Here is a 13351-nt window from a genome sequence, read left to right on the forward strand (position 1 = left end):
CCTTTTCATTGTCACCTCGATGTAGGTCATGTTTCTTCCTCAAATATAATAATACTAATTAATAATAACCCATAGTCACGTGAATACCCAGGTCTTGCAGAAAACTTCCAGTCTTTTATCATGATTTACAACTTGTTACTTGTAACTAAACACATATTTAATTATGATATAAAAAAACATTTTAAATGAGTATATATTTACAATAATAGTTTGAGGTAAGGTTATAAAATAATACCGTATAACCTTAACTCTAACGTGTTAAAGCACTAAAGATCTGCTGAGGTGTTTTTAATGCTCAGTTGTTTTGCACTTCCCACTTATATTTCCTGCATTGTAGTCAGAGACCTTGTGATAGTAGTCATCTTTGTACAGTATTGTGTGTGTGTGTGTGTGTGTGTTCAGCAGGGTGTAGTGTGCGGTTTCGGACGCAGCGCGTGTGGCTGTTTGTTTCCTTCCCGAGTTTGTTGTCTGTCAGGCGTGCTGACGTCACGCGCGCGCGCGCGGCTCGGAGCGCCCTCGCGAGTGTGTAGTGGAGAAGTTTGGCTAATGTTCACGCGAATATTTGGACGCTTTCAAAGGCCAACGTAAGATCCTCCTTAAACGGGCGATTCCGGATTGTATCCAGCTGACTAGAAACAAGTCCAGGAGTGAATGTTAGTGAGTTTGCTCGCGCTTTTGGGAGAGTGTTCCGGGTTTGCGAGCTGGCACCGCGTAACCCAAAGTACACTTTAGAAAGTTGGCATCGGCCTGCTGTAGCGAGCCTGCATTATGCAGATTTGATCGCAGATAACATAGCAGAAAGAATTCTAACGCGACAGATGCAATGACTGCTGCGAAGTACGGAGGCGAGGAGCTCGATTTCAGGCTGACTTTTGGAGAGGACAGTCAAGCGACGGCCTCAGGCCACACAGGTTAGTAGATTAGTCCTACAAATTACCCGTACAGCTCTTATTACTCCTAAGGCATTAATGGGACTTCAGGTTAAAACAAACACAACGTGCACAGCCGTCTCCTCCCTTCACCTCCAGCTGTGCAACAGTTAACTTACAGAGGAAGAGAGTTTCACTTTGAATCATGAAAACCTCCTGCGTTTAACGAGTCGGTTCAGTGGTTACGGCAGAGCACCGATTCTACCAGTTCCCCCTTTTTAAAACAGACTTCCGCTCCTTTATTTTTGTAGATCGTATAGTTTTGTTACCACAACCCAGGCCTGGTACTGTAACATTCAGTAACAGCTCATCTTCTGTATATTAGTGCTATTACTGCAGGTTGTGTGACTAGGATTCCTGCTTTACTTGACAAAAAAAAAAAATCAATAAGAAAAGACAGAACTACTTAATTAATTACTGATTTTATTCCTTGTTATTGAAGAACCATTTTATATCAATTTTGCATAACATGTCAATTTTCTATTTATTTTCTTTGTGATATTTAAACATGAACCCCCAGAACCCCCAAAACTTCTAAACTGTGTCAAGATGTATGTTTGAAATCATTTCATATGACATTATCAGCAATTTTCATCTTTATGCTTTATAGAACTTGAAATGATTAAACTTTTTACGATATTTATCCTAGTTATTAGGATTAAGATTAGGAAATAAACACTGCTGACACCAGCATGATTATAAACGTGTTAATAACTATATAACTACAAGTAAATTAAATATTAAATGTGTCAATGGTCCTTAGTTGTTGGTTATTAGTAGTTCCTAGTGCATGTGGCTGTTACAATAATAAAAGTATTATGCAAGTAAGTAATTAAGAAAGGACATACATTTGTTCACAGTCTGGTTCCACTTCCCAAACCTCTGGTCATCATTTTCACAATCAGCGACCTTACTTACAATAATTACTTATAATAATAATAATAATAATAATAATAATAATAATGTGAATTCAGTTTGATCCTGAGCTCAGGTTACTGTCTGTGTGGAGTTTCACATGATCTCCCAGTGTATCTGTGGGTTTCCTTCAGGTTCTCTGGTTTCTCCAAGTGATTTAGTTACTCTAAATTGCCCTTAGTTCTGAATTAGTGTGTCTTACCTACAGTGTTTCCAGGATAGGTCCTGCATGACCAGGTTAAAGCACCTTCTTAAGAAAGAAGGATTGAATTGGTATACTAAAATGTACTTTATTTATTCTTACTCAAAGTGTATCTGAGTGACTTTAACAAGTGCCAGTTTATGAATGCTAGATGACTGGGTCAGAGTGTCTACAAACCAGCAGGTTTTGTGGGGTGTTCCCAGGATGCAGTGTTTAGAACCTATCAAAAGGTGTCCAAGAAAGGACAACCATTGAACCAGTGACAGGGTCATGAGTGGTTAAGGCTTACTGATGCCTGTAGGAGGTGAATGCTAGACTCGATAGAAGAGATACTATGGCACAGATTGCTAAAAAAAACGTTTATGCTGACTATCATAGAAAGGTGTCAGAACCCACAATGTATCACAACTTTCTGTGTAAGGGCCTTTGCAGCTGCAGAGTTCCTGTGCTGATTTCCAATCCAATGTCCATAAGTGAAAGCACCTACAACTGGTACATAAACATCAGATCTCGACCATGGAGCAGTAGAACAAAGTGACTTTGTGCATGTGCATCACTTACTGAGGGAAGAGATAACACCATAATGCACTATGGGAAGAAGACAAGACAATATGTCAGTGAGATGCTCTTTGCAGAAGTTCTGCTGGGAAACCAGGAATTCATGTGACTGTGTTTCATTGACACATACCATCTACCTCAATCTTTGTGCAAACTAAGTACATCTATTGATGGCAGCGGCCTCTTCAACCGGATAATGCTCTATGTCCCACTGCAAAAGTTATTAAGGAATGGATAAAGGGATGACAGTTCAAGGTGTTGTCTTGTCGATCTCAATCAAATCAAGCATCTGTGAGATTTGCTGGACAAACGAGTCCAATCCATGAAAGCCCCACTTCTCAACTTACTGTACAGGACTTACAGAATCTTACTGCTAATGTCTTGGTACCAGATACCACAGCACACCTTCATAGGTCCTGTGGAGTTCAAGCTTGATAAGTCAGTGGCACAACGAGGACATTCACAATTTTAGGCAGGTGGTTTTGGTGTTAGGCTAGTGGTTTTATATTGCATAATCCAAACCTGGTGAGTGCAAGATATAAAAAGCAAAAAAAGTTCAAATGTGTTGGTCGGTGAAGTAAATAGCTTTCAGTTCTAAAATACACTTGCAACACATTATGAGAGTAACCCCTTTCCTCTACAGAAAGACCACTTTCAGTTCTGGAGGGTTGGACTACAACAGTGTTTGGTGATTTCCCCCCCGAATTGTTCAAATGGCAAGCAGATTGTCAAACTTTGAGTTTTTGAGTTCTAGCCCAGCCTGACTGGAGTTGTGCACTCTTTAGCTGAATCAGTTTATTCTGTCTTCTCACCAAGCATCCTGTATTTGGTGTGTGTGTGTGTGTGAGTGTGTGTGTGTGTATGTTTGTGTGTGCGCGTGTGTGAGTATGTGTGGGTGAGTGGTGTTATTTATAGTAAACTGCTGTAGTATGTTGGTAGCCCTTTGTTTACTCACTTGTATGTATCGGGTTAATAAGATATACTTATGACAAATTTGCTATTATTCAAGAGGCCATTAGAATAATACAGCTTGTTATTTTGTAATGGATGTTAAAGCATGTGGCATAATATTTGTTACATTCACTTTTTATACTCATTCACAACTTCTAGGACAGTGTTGTATATAAGATTGTTCTACTACTACTATCATCATTCATCCTAACTAGATGCCACAACAGCCTAATTAATACCTGTTTTCCCTTTTTGCTGTAGATGTTGGTGCCGATAATGGCCCGTCCTGTTACCTCTTCACTGCAATTCAACAACCCGTTTTCCAGCAACATTCAGAGCTGCAATGTGTCACACAATCATCACACTCCCAAGGCCCTCTTACCAGCAGCTATACTGCTTCTACCACTGGATCTAATCCTTTTGATTCTCCAAGCCGTGTGTTTGATTGCCCTAGCATCCAGATCACCTCCATCCCAACAACCTGCCAACAAGATCCGGGTACCCAGCAACATGGGGTCCATTTGGAGCAAGAAGGAGCCTCTGGTCCCCTAACATCCAGGGACCAGCTGTATTTACCTCTTGATGCGTCCTATAGAGACACCTCAGCATTGTGCCCAAGCCCATGCAGTAGCTTGTCATCCCGCAGCTGGCTTTCAGATGCCTCCTCCTGCGAGTCTTTTTCCCACGTTTATGATGATGTAGAGGCTGAGCTGACTGAAGCTGCAGCGAGTTTCAGGTTTACATCGCCACTGGTGTCACCGCAGGGCTCTCCTCTGCCCTCTCCTCTTGCCTCACCCCAAGCATCACCACAGGTGTCTCCTATGGTATCGCCTTTTGGTTCTCCAGGTTGTGCATACACTGAGGACCCATGGTCCCGTTATCACCAACACCAACGACCCTATTCTCATTCACTGTCGCCCCATCATTCACCTTATCAGTCACCTCGTACTAGTGTTAACGAGGACACCTGGCTCAGTGCGCGTCTGCACTCATCATCCCCCTCTAAACCCTCTTCTCGTCCTACTTCGCCTTATGGGAAGCGCCCGTATTCCAGCGGCGACGGTATACCAGGCTCGTCTTCACCTCATCTCTCTCCCACCCCGAGCCCGTCTCACTCTCCACGAGGAAGTGTGACTGATGAGACCTGGTTAGGAAGTCCAGGCTTGATGACTGCCTCTTTCCAGGCCTGTGCATCTGATGTGGACATCCCCTCTAAAACTAGACGAACTTTCCAGACGAACCACAGTCAGGATTGTATGACCTTGCTGTCCGGACACGGGGAATCTGGACTTGAGGAGAATACACTTGTTTCTCCCTCGATGGATTCAAATTTAGAAGTTTCACTGCCAACCCTGAAAAAAGAAGACATAGTGGAACACTACTTGTCAGTCCCTCCACCTTTTACTTGGGGAAAACCTAAGCAAACAAACACACCTTTGTTCAGGTATAAGATGATAAATATTATGTTTATTGATTTATTTTAATTAACTTGAAGATAAAAAATATTTTTGTGTTATCTAATAGACTGACAGAATGTTATCAATTCATTCAAAACTCTTATGTACAGAATAGTTTTGTGAAAGTCTAAAATTAACGCTTCCTCTCTGGCTTTTACCACATCATCTTAATGTCTTTTTTTGACTGAGCCTACTTCTCTCTCTATATATATATATCTGCTTAGGTCCACATCTTTACCTTCACTGGAGTGTTCACTGCCTAGCCAATATGGGCAGTGTGAGCTGAAATTGGAGGTCCAACCCAAACCCCACCACAGAGCCCACTATGAGACGGAGGGCAGCCGAGGAGCCATTAAATCAGCCTGTGGACGACACCCTATTGTGAAGGTGTGACTGCCTTTAATCTGAATAGATAAGTTAGAACTGATCTCATATGATTGTGGCCCAGTAAGGTTACATATATTCTTCTAAGATGGTAAAAAGGCTGCTTCATTAACTGGATGACATGTACAAAGGGTACTAATTCATATTTCAAAGGTTATCTTTATTAGACACAATCAAACAATATGCCAGGCACTGTAGGTAAATACATGCAAATTGATGTAAATACAGCATGGCATGCACAGGTCACTGATTCACCACTGCTGTTTTTGCCGCTTACAGGTCTCTGCCCAAACTGCTTCAAACAGATGGTGTGAAATTAATAAACTAGATTCTGAACATTCTTAAAATATAAACAGCTATAATCTAATGAGGTTAATTAGAGTAGAGCTTATTTGTTTTGCTGTTTTCTGCTTTTAAATGTTTAATGACAGTATAATCCACAGCTGAAAGATTATGCTTACTTTTATAACAGCGCTATGATTGTAAGTTCCCAAATTTTTGCATTTGTTGGAGCACTATAGTCTGTTCATATTCTTTTAGCAAGTCACTGAATCGCACACCTTCCATCTGGTGTAGCCTAATTCCGCTATTTTTACTTTGTTCCCAAGAACGGTTACTGTTGTCTCTGTTGATGAGTTTGTTTACATTGGATACCCACGAGCCAATGGTGAGATGCTGCCAGCACAGGAACAGATGATGACTTAGCTAAGCTGCGCTTTTAACATTCATTTGTAACATTATCCTCCATTTTTATTTACTGTGGCCTGTCTGTGCTTGTTCACATGGTCAAGGAATGCATTGCACCTGCATACTTGCTCACTAAATAACAGAGCAACCATGTATTTATTTTATTTTATTATTATTATTTGCTTTCATCATAACAGGTCAGCAAATTTTTTTTTTACCTTCCGTTTTCAACTTTTTATTATTCAGCACAATTGCCGTTTCTCTGTGCATCGTCAAAATAATACATTTCAACCGTAAGTTTTAAATTTAGCTGCAGTCGTTGGCGATCCATATTCTTAATAACGATTTCTTTTTCGAATTGTTAACAGCTCGTTGGTTACAATGAAAAACCGGTCAGCCTGCAGATGTTCATCGGGACAGCTGACGATCGTCAAGTGAGGCCGCACGCGTTTTATCAGGTCCACAGGATAACAGGAAAAACTGTGGCCACTCCAAGCCAGGAGCTGGTGTTTGGCAGCACCAAAATTCTAGAGATTCCTCTCCTTCCTGAAAACAACATGTCTGCAAGGTTCGTGTCATATATACTGATGAGTTACATTTATCAAGCCCTTTCTTTTTAAGTAATTTATAGAATGTTTTTTTACATTAATAGTCTGGAATGGTCCAGTAAAAATTGTGGCATGTTCATGACTGATTTTAAATAATGTTAAATAATGTAAAAGGTCAGGGCTAAGCAATATTTGTGTGATTACTGATAAGGCTATACAATAAAAAAAAAAAAAAAAAATTCTAATGGTTCCATATGATAAATTCTGCGTCGCCTTTGCAGTATTGACTGTGCTGGAATTCTGAAGCTTAGAAATTCTGACATCGAGTTGCGGAAGGGAGAAACCGACATCGGACGTAAGAACACACGAGTGCGAGCAGCATTTCGTGTGCACATTCCCCAAGCTAATGGAAAAGTGCTCTCCTTGCAAGTGGCCTCCATCCCTATAGAGTGCTGTGAGTATATGCTATTAATCAAAGCCTGGAGATAATATGAGGTCAGGAGTTGGAATATGTGCAATAATGTACTAGACCGCAGTGCTGTTGAATAATAGAAGCTATTAGTTAACTTTTTATAACAACAGCTTTGAAATTAGTGCCAATTCACAGGTTTATATTAAAGCACTTCTTCTAATTGTGCTGTTGTTTGTATAATAACAGCTTTTTTAGAGTGACCAGTATGACAGACTGCATGTAATAAGACATAAACACACATATATACTAAACAAACATGAATGATCATTAATAATAGTGATGTTTTTTGTAAGGAGAGACTTACACAATTTAATGTTTATGGAAAAAGTCTCACTTTAGAGTATGCACTTTTGGGTTTCTTAGGTAACATGACATCCTGCATTGATTTCTTTTGCTAATTAACTTTAAGAGAGAAAGCAAAAGGGATGGCTGATGGGGAACGGCATGTTTCTAACTGGTAAAAGATAAATGGTGAACAAACTAAGTTTTACAAAACTAAGGGCTTTCCACAAACCGAAGTGTACCTGTAAAATGATCAAATAAAACACTTAATGTTTTTATATTCCTTACATAATACGGCTCATAATAAGTTATGGAAGAGATAATAGTATGATGAATCATGAACTGTTTCTCACTTCCCTTCTCCCTTCCCTATTGGTTATTTTTCAGCCCAGCGCTCAGCCCAGGAGTTGCCTCAGATAGAGAAGTTCAGCCCTACTTCTGACTCTGCAATGGGAGGCCAGGAGATGGTAATCACCGGCCCAAACATCACCCCAGAGTCAAAGGTCATCTTCCTGGAAAAAGGCCCTGGTAAGGGACTTCCACAGAGCTACCTGCCTAAATGATTTATGAAAGGAGTTAGTGTTCTTAGAGCAAGTGTTTCCCATCTCATTCAAGCACCCAAATATCTCTTTTATTAAAAGTTATGTTTTATTGTTCATTCCAGATGGTAGAACTCAGTGGGAAGTGGATGCAAAAACTGTTCATGAAAAGAGCAGAGATGTAGGTTTCTCTCTTTATTTATTTAATTTTTTTAATTGAATATATATGTATATACTTTATCACAAAAGTGCAAATGCATATAAAGATAATGATTATTATTAGAGGCTATGCCTCTGTCTGATAATAATTAGATCAAGTAAAGATGTTGTTTTAAACATTTACTGTTTGCCTTTGTAGACTGGGATTGTGGTAAAGATCCCTCCATATCATAAGAGGATCTTAGGAACATCTGTGCAGGTACAGTTTTACGTCAGCAATGGGAAAAGGAAAAGGAGCCTTATACAACGCTTTACATATGTTCCAGGTAAAAGCACAATAAACATCTGTATGTAAGACTGAGATAAACATTTTGCTGTATTGTAAAAAGATGTAATGCAAAGAATATTAATAATGTTAATTTTGACTACATTGATTGGAATTGGTCTTTTTTTAAGCATTGAACTGTTTAGGAAATTAAAGCTTCATTTTGGTGGAAACTGCATTTATATACTGTATTGGGAAGCTGGATTATCTGCACATTTTCTGACTGTCTTACTCTATTAACAAGTCTTTGTCTTTTTTAAGTAGTGCAGGTGAAGCAGGAATATGACAGCGTTGAAGATAAACCAGAGCAGTTCAGCCCTCTGGAACAGTGGCTCTACTCTGCAGGCCCAGTTTGTGTTCCATCCTCCACTCAGCGTAGCTACTCTCCTATGAGCTCCCCTTATCTTAGTCGACATCATGCTCCAGATGGCAGCCTCAGTGATGCATCTGGGCTTCCCCCAATACTACACCCAGTATCATTGGATTTTGCCAAGCCCTCCTTGTACCAGGGACCTCAACAAAACCTGTCTTACAATGGACAGTTCAGTCTTCCCTGTGATCCTGCTTCAATGCACGGAGGCAGACCCTTAGCTGTTATGTCTGAGAATGTGAGCTCTGTACTCGGGATTGGGTATCAAAACACTCCTGGAGGTGGTCAAGGCTTGAATCAGGTCTCTGGTCAGAGGCACAATGAGGGCTACCTCAGCCCTACCTCAGGTACAACCCAGTGCGATCCAAATAACCTCAGTAACTATGGATCAGCTAATGACTCTGGAGACCTTGTTGTGTTTCCGAAGTCCTCGTCTTCTCTGGAGGTTCTTGCCCCTACCACAGTGCCTTCTACCTCACACTTGAACAGAGAGGCTCCTGTAAACGTAAAGTCTAACGCAACCCTGTCCCCAGCTGGTACAGGAGGAACCATAAGCTCTTTGGGAGCTGGAGAATCATCAAACCACTCCAATGATGGACAGAGGCTTAACATTAAACAGGAACCAGAGAAGGAGAAGGAGCCGACCTTCCAGTCTATTGGGCTACAGGATATCACTCTTGATGATGGTATGAATCTGATATTCTAATAATATGCAGTTTTTTGTGAAATTTTTATTTGCTGACATGTTACGTTACATAATTTGGCAAACTCTTATCCAGAATGCTATACTCTCTAGACAAATCCTCATGCTATTAAAAAAATTTGAGGGTAATAAAAGGAGCTAAAAACTTTGTTAGGGAGGAGTTACGCTGCATTTGACCAATTGTCATGACTTTACCTCTTTCGAATATAAAAAAATCATATGATTGCTCAGCACTGTATTCTCACTCAGGAACTTGGGACAAATGTCTCCTACCCTGAGTTCAGCAGGTAACATCAAGTTAACCTGACTATAAATAATAAACAGAGCAACATTGCTTACCTTTAAATAAGACCCACTGTATATACAGATATTTTCTCCCCATTCATTTTTTCCCCACTTTGTAGCTTGTACTGAGGTTAAAATGATGTAATTCTGAGTTCCTGTTGCCAAGGTAAGTTGAATGCAGGATTAGAGCAGCAAGAAAAAACACAAAAGACAAGGAATGTGTAATTAAATTTGTCTTCCATGTATCCTTGGACATAGCAGGTTAAGTCAATCATGCTTGATGTTTGAAGGTCATGTGGTGCAAAGTGGGGTTTGATAAGTGACTCTGGTGGGTGGGGCAGGTCCATTTTTGTTGTTTTTGGCAAGTACTGTTGTTTTGAATCTGCTGCAGGCATTTAAGGCAGACGGTTGAGGAAATGACTGGGGTGATATGAGAGAACTTTGGGTGGCAGTTCCTGGTCTTAACACTAGTTCAGTGAGATCTGTGCAGCAGATTATTACTGCAACGATTGCTCGACTGAGACATGTGTTCATACAAATTCATACCCACTCATTGTTCTAAAAGATAGGCCATATGCTTGTGTTTGTTTACACTCAAGCAAAGACAGCTGCCACCCCCAGTGTGTGGAAACCTGTTTGGTTTGCACCTAATTATAGTCTCCACCCCTGCAGCATGGTGGGAATGATATAGGTCTTTATGGAGGATTGCATCAAGTCACTGTGAGCTAAATATACCACAGAGCTTAATCTTCTATAGTTACTGATGTACAGCTGTAAGGGCACTGTAGAAATAATCAGGGATTATACAGCACAATTCTGCACAATACCACACCAGTTTCCCTATATATTGTCTTTGTTCATCATCTTTCCATCTGTGACCTTGATAACTGTTTGGCTGGTACATTTATGACTAAGAGTAATCACAAACATGTGGTCTGTTTGCTGTAGTTTAATTAATACAGACATAATTCTGTAAAATGTATCTTCCTTGTCCCCTTAGTGCTGTATGCAAACACACACACACACACACACACACTACCTGGCCTTCTGCCACTATGCTTCAGCCTTATTTTACTGTGTTGGGAAGGACAGGTGCAGTGGACTGTTTGTGCCCCCCGATGACTGAGTGCTGTTGTTTCTTATCATAGCCCTTTTCATTGCAAGTAGGGCCCGTGTAACCCTGAGCGTGTGTTGCGGTTCATCGGCTCTTACTCTTACACCTTTTGATTAAAAAAAAAAAATTATTAATTTATGCATTTCCTCTGTGTAGTTATGTCGATTTCACTCTAAAATTCAAATGTACTTTTCTGGATGATATTAGTTTAGAAAGAGATACTCTGTCTGTATCTTTGTATATGTTTTAATACCTGTTGCTCTAAGACTTGTTATTTTTTTATATTTAGGATTACATTACCATTACAGACCAATTCTCAATTCTGGTTGGGGTACAGTTAAAGACATAAATATAGCAAACTAAGATAGCATAGTGATATATTTAACTTGTGTGTCTTAACACCTCATATCCAAGTTGCAACTGTAATATGATGCACCCAGACTAATGCTTGCCCTCAGTTACAGGAAGACAAACTGAGATAACCACTGTGAGAGTGAGACTGCATAAACAACCCTTGCCCTGAGAAGGCTCGAAAATTGTACAGAAATACAAATACAAAAAAAATAAACCTCTCAGTCTGGGTCAGTCTGTACTATAAGTTCCTTTAAGTATAAATAAACAGTAGTAGAAGGCTGAAGTTCATACCATACCATAACTTGCATGATATATTTTCATAATATTCATTTTTTTTAGGCTCAGGGGTTCACTGAAAACTATTTTCAATGCATTTTCTTATCTTGTTCGAAACAAAATTGAACAAAATTGAAAAAATTCCCACAACCAAAACAACAATAAGAACACAAATGATTTACCACAATCTCTTACAGATGTAATATCTGCTTAATAAATATAATTATCTCTTTTCTGTCTTTTCAGTGAGCGAGATCATAGTAAGAGACTTATTCCAAAGTCCAGATTCATCATTGGATGGATGCTCATAGCTTAACCAGCCACACTGAGAAATCAATTACTTAAACAGGAATGCAGCACTGTAGATGCAGGACGTACAGTATGTACTGTAACTGCAAATAAAGAGAATGAATAAATGAATGTCTTGATGACCATCACTATATACAATGATGATTTAAAGCTATGCTAGGTGATATACTAATGTGAATGTTCTGTCTGAGACTTTTTTATATTAAGGACTTTTGCTGGCATTAGTGTGTCTTTTACTGAGCTGCCTTAACTGTACAAAAATATTCAACTTTTTGCAAAATGTTGACTGTGATGCATATTTAAGACCCAAAACTATGCAATGTGTGTTGTTTTGTAAACTGAATTTTTTAGAATAGCTGCATAGGATCATTTGGACTGTTACACTGTCAGCTGATTGTGTGAGTTTATCATATTTTAGATTTTTTTATTTGTAATTTGGCATGGCTTAATTGTGACTTAGTTGCCGAAATTACATTAATTTGTAATGCTTTCAGGTAGCAAACCCTTTCATTGATAGACACTTATGTGTTTGTGTTAAGTGATTGTTTCTCAAAATCCAGGTTTGTATTTATGAATTTAGGTACTTGACATATGATGTATTAATTCATATTAGTTTTGTGAAATTATTTGAAATAAAGCAATTTGAACATAATATCATAACATAATATTACTTTTTATTTTCAAATGAAAATCTTTGTGTATACAGTACAACTATGGCTTTAAACTTACAGGACTGGATACATCTGAAATATGTAATTCAAAAACAACAACAACCATAATAATTTTTTCTTTCCTTCTTACTATATTCTTAGTGGTGTGCTACCTTTTAGCTCCTCTCAGTTTGAACCTTAAGCTTACTTTCTCTCATGAGATTTGCATGTTGTCAAATGCTTTACAATCTTTAAGTCTTTTACTTCTTTAACATTTTTTATATTTAACTACAGTATATTAGTCTGCAACCTTTTACTGCCTTATATATATGTTCCCTGTTGTGGTGTTCCTGACCAAGTTTCCAAGCTGTTCACGTTTATTGTAGTTTTATCATGTTTCTTTCTTTCCATTTCCTGTTCTTTCCTTTTTTTTTCTTTTTCTAAGGCACAGAGTCCTGTTTTAATGACGGGAATTATCTGGTGGTGCTGGACGCTTGACAATTTAAGTTGGCACAGCGTGAAGGGGAACTCTGCAGTGTCTATAAAACAACTTACAGAATACCCAACCAAATTTATTACGTGTTCTGGACCAGAAGGCAGTTTTAAAAACCTGTGCTAAGATCACGGTGTAAACTTTTTTTTTATCCTGTACTACATATTTTCAAAATTATTTGTACTAGTAATAAATCGGCTATTGCACCTTTCAAATGAACTAAGCCATGGAAATTTGTTTAACAATAAGTAAATAGAAGATATACAGTATAAGCAAACCTAACAAAGAATGTGTAAATAAATAGTAACAGCAGACAGAATAAACCAACAATCAGATAAATTAATTAATTAATTCAAATCAAAAGGGCCCTTCACACACTACAACATCAT

General features: G+C 38.9%; 1 protein-coding gene across 2 annotated transcripts; it reads left to right on the forward strand.

The window, feature by feature from the left end:
- Window positions 1-427: 427 nt before the first annotated feature.
- nfatc3b (nuclear factor of activated T cells 3b) lies at window positions 428-12473 on the forward strand. 2 transcript variants are annotated; one of them, XM_053480179.1, is made up of 10 exons: window positions 428-911; window positions 3817-4999; window positions 5237-5399; window positions 6452-6651; window positions 6913-7085; window positions 7773-7913; window positions 8050-8105; window positions 8283-8409; window positions 8670-9464; window positions 11757-12473. In XM_053480179.1, exons 1-10 carry the CDS (start codon window positions 824-826, stop codon window positions 11819-11821), a joined length of 2991 nt encoding a protein of 996 aa, XP_053336154.1. In that variant the 5' UTR covers window positions 428-823; the 3' UTR covers window positions 11822-12473. The 2 variants fall into 2 exon arrangements, with proteins under 2 accessions (XP_053336154.1, XP_053336162.1); XM_053480187.1 differs by having other exon boundaries at window positions 429-911; window positions 8673-9464.
- The last annotated feature ends 878 nt before the right edge of the window (window positions 12474-13351 follow it).

The sequence above is a fragment of the Clarias gariepinus genome, chromosome 2 (assembly GCF_024256425.1).
Source record: "Clarias gariepinus isolate MV-2021 ecotype Netherlands chromosome 2, CGAR_prim_01v2, whole genome shotgun sequence".
In the NCBI taxonomy this organism is placed as follows: Eukaryota; Metazoa; Chordata; class Actinopteri; order Siluriformes; family Clariidae; genus Clarias; species Clarias gariepinus.